At 44.9% G+C, this 6926-nt stretch overlaps 1 protein-coding gene across 1 annotated transcript; it reads left to right on the plus strand.

Moving 5' to 3' along the window:
* The first annotated feature begins 5100 nt into the window (after positions 1–5100).
* LOC124705375 (acetylserotonin O-methyltransferase 1-like) lies at positions 5101–6497 on the plus strand. Its single transcript, XM_047237106.1, has 2 exons — positions 5101–5901; positions 6189–6497. Exons 1-2 carry the CDS (start codon positions 5101–5103, stop codon positions 6495–6497), a joined length of 1110 nt encoding a protein of 369 aa, XP_047093062.1.
* The last annotated feature ends 429 nt before the right edge of the window (positions 6498–6926 follow it).

The raw sequence follows: 6926 nt of genomic DNA on the forward strand, positions 1-6926 counted from the left end.
AGTGGATGATTTACAATGTCGGGTTTATGACACTAAAATGCCAAGAATGTATGAATAGTGAAGTCATTATAAATCCTAATGTCATGAAAAATATAAAATTAAGGTTCCAATTGTAATAAAAAGAAATGACTAATTTCCAAATATCCACTTTACTTAGACTGGGCGTTTGTTCTATATGGTCACCTATCTGAGCACTATTGATATATTTGTGCAAAAATATTATCAAGTACTATTAGAGTCCAAACAAAAGTAGTACTTTGTTTTAGAGAAACATTTGTGTTTAGTTTAGATTTGTATGAATTCCTATCATATAATATAATGAAAACTATAAGGGGAAATCATGCCCGTTGTAGCAACTTGGAGCGACGAAAAAAAGGTTTGCCATGGTAATTACCATTTGGGTCATGGAACTTTTATCTTTTATTTCGCCAAAAAACATCATTGTTGGTTTTCGGCCGGCTCACATCCCGTCGCGCCAATGTACTAGAATCGACATGCCCATGTTTGATTTTTGTCCTAAAATAAATACGCGTGTAAAATAGTAGATTTATCTCTGTTTTATTTTCGACAAGCTAAAGATGGTGCCCTTGCATTTGCGAGGGCCATGTTGCTAGTTTTAGTAAAAAACACAAATGATGCTCATGGGTGCCACTGCAGGAATGGATGCATACGCCGACGGCTGGCTGCCCTCGGCGTAGCCACGCCTGGCCCTCGGCGTAGGCTACGCCGACGGCAGCCCTCGGCGTATGGCGTCGGCGTCTACTTCCCTCGGCATAGACAATATTGCCGTCGGCGTAGCACGCTACGCCGATGGAAAAACCGTCGGCATACAAATTTTAAAAAACAAAAATGATGCTCACGGGTGCCACTACAGGAATGGACGCATACGCCGACGGTCGGGTGCCCTCGGCGTAGCCACGCCTGGCCCTCGGCGTAGGCTACGCCGACGGCAGCCCTCGGTGTATGGCGTCGGCGTCTACCCCCCTCGGCATAGACAATATTGCCGTCGGCGTAGCCCGGCCCTCGGCGTAGCACGCTACGCCGACGGCAAAACCGTCGGCATACAAGTTTTAAAAATTTGAATTTCTTTTTCCAAAAAAAAATTCAATTTTTTTTCGAAAAAATACTTTTTTTATATGGCGACGGCAAAGCCCTCGGTATAGAGATTTAAATTTTTTCAAATTTTAATTTTTTTACACCATTTTTTCTTTTTATTTACTTGTTTATCTTTCACCCATACACTTTTAACTCTAAGTACACTTAATCTTAGGTCAAATTACAATCATGGTTAAACTTCCCAGTCGGTCACCCATCCTTACACTACTCCAACCTCAGCACGCTTAACTTCTTAGTTCCATTCGGATGAGTTTCCCTTAAAGAATTGACACCTTGCTGATAATAATAGCCTATCAACCCTATTAACCCTTGGACTGTGATGTCACAACTCTTTATTTTTGAATTCCAGACAATTACTTAATTAAACAATAATGAATATATAAGTAACAATGAATAATAATATTGAATTCAAATAACAATAAAATGATTTTATTTTTTTGGTTTTTTTTTTATTTAATATGGAATAATTAATATCTTTAAATCAAAAAATCGAAATTCCACAAATAATATGTCTAAATCGATCAGAAAAATGAGAGGAATCTAAATATAACATCCATATAATCATTTGAACCTAAAAATTAGGGAATCCAAATATGACATCCAGTTTTCCATTTAGCCAAAACGACCCCCTCGGGAGATGCGAAATGGCTGTACCGGGCGCGCTGGTGCACCGTTCGCCAACATGCTAAACGGAAAAAAATTAGTACATAAAGTGATGTGCTACAGACCTAAAAACGCGGAATTTATTGAGGAACAGAAAGTGTACCCCTATTTTAAATCCGGCCAGTTTCCAGCGGATTCGGCTGACACCGCAGGAAGCCGCCGGGATTTCTAGATAGCTAGTGCGCACATATGGCATGTGATATGTGGTGCGGAGGCGGTGTCCTACCACTACGCGGAGGTCTCGCGCAATACTAAAATACGCCCCATGTAGCTGCTTCACAAAAAAAATCGATTTGGCACCCCGAAAATGAAAAAACCATCGCCCATGGGTTGGATTGGAAAATCCGCTCCCGGAGCCATTCCTTCCTTCCAGGGACCACACACGTGCCAAATATGGCCTCGTTCCGACAAACTATGCGGTGTCAGAGACCGTTTTCTACTCATTTGCCCTAAAATCCATAGAACTCCGGATGTGATAGCCCTGTTTGTGAAGGGTTTTCCAAAATAATTGCCGTATTCTAATTCCAAATTTTGGAGTGGTTATCAGGACACATAAAATGATTCCATGCAGCTCCAAGGGATTTCATGACTTCGTTTAAATTCCATTTTGCCAAAACGGGCCCCCACGGAGATGCGGTATGACCGTACCGGGCGCGCTGGTGCACCTGTTCACCATCACGCTAAACGTAAAACATTTAGCACATAAAGTGATGTATCATAGACATAAAAAAAATTCCCGGAATTTATTGAGCGACGAAAAGTGTACCCCTAGTTCAAATCCGGTCAGTTTCCAGCGGATTCGGCAGCAGAAAGCAGCATGGATTTCAAGATAGCTAGCGCGCACATATGGCATGTGATATGTGGTGTGAAGGCGGTGTCCTAACACTACGCGGAGGTCTCGCGCAATACTAAAATGCGCCCCATGTAACTGCTTCACAAAAAAAAACGTTTTGGCACCCCGAAAATTAAAAAAACCATCTCCCATGGGTCGGATTGGAAATCCTCTCTCGGGGCCTTGCTTCTCATCCCAGGTACCACACACGTGCCAAATATGGCCTCGGTCCGACAAACTATGCGGTGTCACAGGCCGTTTCCTACTCATTTGCCCTAAAAGCCATATAACTACGGACGTGATAGCTCTGTTTGTGAAGGGTTTTCCAAAATAATTGATGTATCCTAATTATAATTTTTGGTGTGGTTACTAGGACACATAAAATGACGCCATGCGGCTCAGTGGGATTTTCTAACTTAGTTTAAATTGCCATCCGCCCAAAACGGCCCCACGGAGATGCGGTATGGCCGTACCGGGCGCGCTGGTGCACCCGTTCATCTTCGCGCTAAACGGAAAAAATTTAGCACATAAAGTGATATGTCGTAGACCTAAAAACATTTTTCGCGGAATTTATTGAGCGACGAAAAGTGTAACCCTAGTTCAAATCCGGTCAGTTTCCAACGGATTCGGCAAGACACCGCATGAAGGCGTAGGGATTCCCAGATAGTTAGCGTAGACATATGACATGTGATATGTGGTGCGGAGGCGGTATCCTACTACTACGCGGAGGTCTCGCGCAATACAAAAATACGCCCCATGTAGCTGCTTCACAAAAAAACCCGTTTTGGCACTCCGAAAATGAAAAACCATCGCCCATGGGTCGGATTGGAAATCCGCTTCCGGGGCCTTGCTTCCCATCTCAGGGACCACGCACGTGCCAAATATGGCCTCATTTCGACAAACTATGCGGTGTCACGGGCCGTTTTCTACACATTTCTCCTAAAAGCCATAGAACTCCGGACTTGATATCCCTGTTTGTGAAGGGTTTTTCCAAAATAACTATCGTATCCCAATTCCTTCTTTTGAGATGGTTACTAGAACACATAAAATGACGTCATGCGGCTCTGCGGGATTTTCTGACTTCGTTTAAATTGCCATCTGGCCAAAATGGGACCCCGAGGACATATAAGAAAGTGTTTGAATTGTTACTATGTTAATATGGTACTGTACATGATTCAAATATGCATGATTTTGACATAAACGGATAGAGGATGTTTTTCTGAACATTTTGATACCTTATACGTATTTTTCTGACATCATATGAATTAGTTATGATTTTTACAAATAGACAAATTTGAAAAATAGCCTACGCTGAGGGTGGCCGTCGGCGTAGCCCTGTCTACGCCTAGGGCCAAATATATGCCGAGGGCTGCCCTCGGCGTAGACTTCGCTACGCCGAGGGTCAGACGGCCTGGCTGGCCATGCCGGGCCATACGCCGACGGCCCCGACATTTGGCCGTCGGCGTACGCCACGGCCGTCGGCGTGATTGAATATGAGAAGACAAAAATTAAAAGTAAAAAAATATTAGGTAGACGGCCGTGACGATTCCCCTGCGTGCCACATGTGTGTTTGGTAGAGTTTCCCTAGCTAGCTACTCCAGATACACAATGCCTGAAAATAGCTACTTTTCTTTCGTGAATAACGGGAAGAAGACTCCCCACCTCTTTTTTATATTACTCGAGGAGACCACGATGATATTTGCCAAGTGAAAAGTTCTTATCTATTTTCTACCTGCAGAGTCTCAATGACAGAAATGCTATTAGTAGTAATCCCTTCGTCCTAAAAGAAATGTTCAATTTTTTCTAGATAGGATTTATCTATATTTAAAATATATCTATATACCTTCATATCTAGATAAAGTTGAACAACTTTTCTAAAAAAGGAGGGAGTACTTAGCGTCGGTCCAGCTAGCTGTAGATGTTTTCCAGTTGCATAAGATATAGGCAGTAGCGCAGGAACGCCACTTCACGCTTCCATGGCCATTATATTGCGACTTCAATTAATTATGGAAGAAGGCTAGATATCGTCAGTCTTAAAATGCAACTGCACTCTCTTGTGATGAATATTAAAGGGTGCCACTATTTCTTAATCGACTGAAAACTTTTCAAATAATATCATCAAATCTTAGTTGTAACTTAAGACTAGCTAGCACGAATCACGACGCAAATCAAATAGTGTAAAATTTGAGAGCATGAAGTTCGCATAGTTTTAAATAGCGGACTATAGGATATAGCCGCGACCTCCGAAAAAGGCTATAGCCAGGCTATAGCGGACTATAGCCACCTTTTAGTACGCGAATGCCTTTAGCCGCACCTTGCTCGAAAGGCTATAGCCGGCTATTTAAAACTATGAGTAGAACTAGCAAATCTCAATATTAAAATCAATCCAGCATTTGTCGCGTGGTGAGCGTATTTAGCTAGCAGTATCGACGATTTACCAACAAGCACGAAGAATAAGCTCGGCCAAGAACACAAGCACCACGTACGCCATGGCGCTGACAGGCGACATCTACAAGCTCATGAGCACCGAAGACATGCTCCAAGGCCACGCCGAGCTGTGCATCCACGCCTACGGCTTCGTCAAGTCCATGGCGCTCAAATGTGCCATGGAGCTTGGCATTCCCGGTGCCATACACGACAACGGCGGCGGCGCCACGCTAGACGAGCTGGCCAAAAGGATTTCGCTCCCTCCCTCCAGGCTCCCGCGCCTGCGCCGCCTCATGCGCGTGCTCACCGTCTCGGGCGTCTTCTCGGTCCAACACCAGCCGGACTCCGCAGGAGATGCCGTCTACGGCCTCACCCTATCCTCCCGCCTCCTCGTCGCCAACGACGAGACATCGTCGGGACTTACTCGCCTCGTGTCCCTCATGCTGGACCCAAACCTCACCGCGCCGTTCTCCGGCATGAGCGCGTGGTTCATGGACGACGAGCGGCCGCGCTCCTTCTTCGAGATGCACCACGGGGAGGACATGTGGGACATGGCCACGCGGGACGCCGCTCTGAGCAGGACCATAAGCGACGGCATGACCGACGACAGCCGCTTCATCGTGGAGGTGCTCCTGAGGGAGAGCCGCGCGCGCGACGTCTTCCGCGGGGTGCGCTCGATGGTTGACGTCGGCGGCGGCACCGGCGCCATCGCGAGGGCCATCGCAGCCGCGTTCCCTCACGTGGAGTGCAGCGTCCTTGACCTGCCTCACGTCGTCGCGGCGGCACCTGAAGACGGCGACGTGCGGTTCGTCTCCGGCGATATGTTCGAGTATATTCCCCAGGCAAACGCTGTTCTTCTCAAGGTAAGTTAACACGTGTTCTACTTCCATGTATGCCTATATATATACCATGCTCTAGCTACCTAGTGGTGTGTAAATTTTCTTCGAATTTTACTACTGAAGGCACATGCTCACGTGTAAAAATAGACAACCAGAGTCCATACTTTTTCTCTTTTCTGCCCACATATCAATTGATAGAGTTGGTCCATAGAGATGAATTTGTGGATCAAGTCTCGTGGAATTATTTTCCCGAACCTGTATCCACAGTGATTAAATATATGGCACACCGTGCCAACTGTTTTGTCTTTCAGTCGGTGATGCATGATTGGCGAGACGACGAGTGCGTGAAGATTCTACGCAAGTGCAAGGAAGCCATCCCTTCAAAGGACGCCGGAGGAAAGGTGATAATTATAAACATGGTGGTTGATTCAGGAACATCAGAACAGGGAAACACCCTAAAGGGGGAGTCACAAGTATTGTATGATCTCTTCCTCATGGTTTTCGAGGGAGGCGAGCGAGAGGAGCACGAGTGGGAGAAGATCTTCCTGGAGGCCGGATTCAGTGGCTACAAGATCATACCGGTGCTAGGCATCAGGTCCATCATCGAGGTGTATCCTTAATTAAACACCAAACTGGATATGGAACTTTTATCAGAACTGTAAGAATCATGGTCAACCTCTGTGAGCTTACTGCCTACCTAATTTGTGTATGTGTGTATGGTTGATATTTGGTCGAATAAGTTTGATCCATGTTCAAATAGGAGGTGTATGTACTCATTGTGTATATTCTTTTTTTGCGGGTATGTTCATTGTGTATATTCGACCAAATATCATTGTGTATATTCAACTGTATTGTTGTTCGTCGTCTATCCCAAACTTGTAAAAAAGTAAAATAGCCTACTAGTATAATTAATGATCAATCTATATTGAACTATATGTATCCCAGTACAAGCCCATTATGTAGGGATACTTCTGAAAATCCGGATTTTGTTACCAGTACACAGCAGGTTGATTGCAAATCCGGGCCGTGATTAGTTACTGTAGTAAGTT

The sequence above is a fragment of the Lolium rigidum genome, chromosome 4 (genome assembly GCF_022539505.1).
Source record: "Lolium rigidum isolate FL_2022 chromosome 4, APGP_CSIRO_Lrig_0.1, whole genome shotgun sequence".
Taxonomy (NCBI): domain Eukaryota; kingdom Viridiplantae; phylum Streptophyta; class Magnoliopsida; order Poales; family Poaceae; genus Lolium; species Lolium rigidum.

Excerpts from the sequence above, each read along its gene's own strand:
- LOC124705375 (XM_047237106.1), top strand. The coding sequence starts at position 5,101 with ATGGCGCTGACAGGCGACATCTACAAGCTCATGAGCACCGAAGACATG. Across the intron at positions 5,902-6,188 it reads CAAACGCTGTTCTTCTCAAG|TCGGTGATGCATGATTGGCG; the intron begins GTAAGTTAACAC and ends TTTGTCTTTCAG.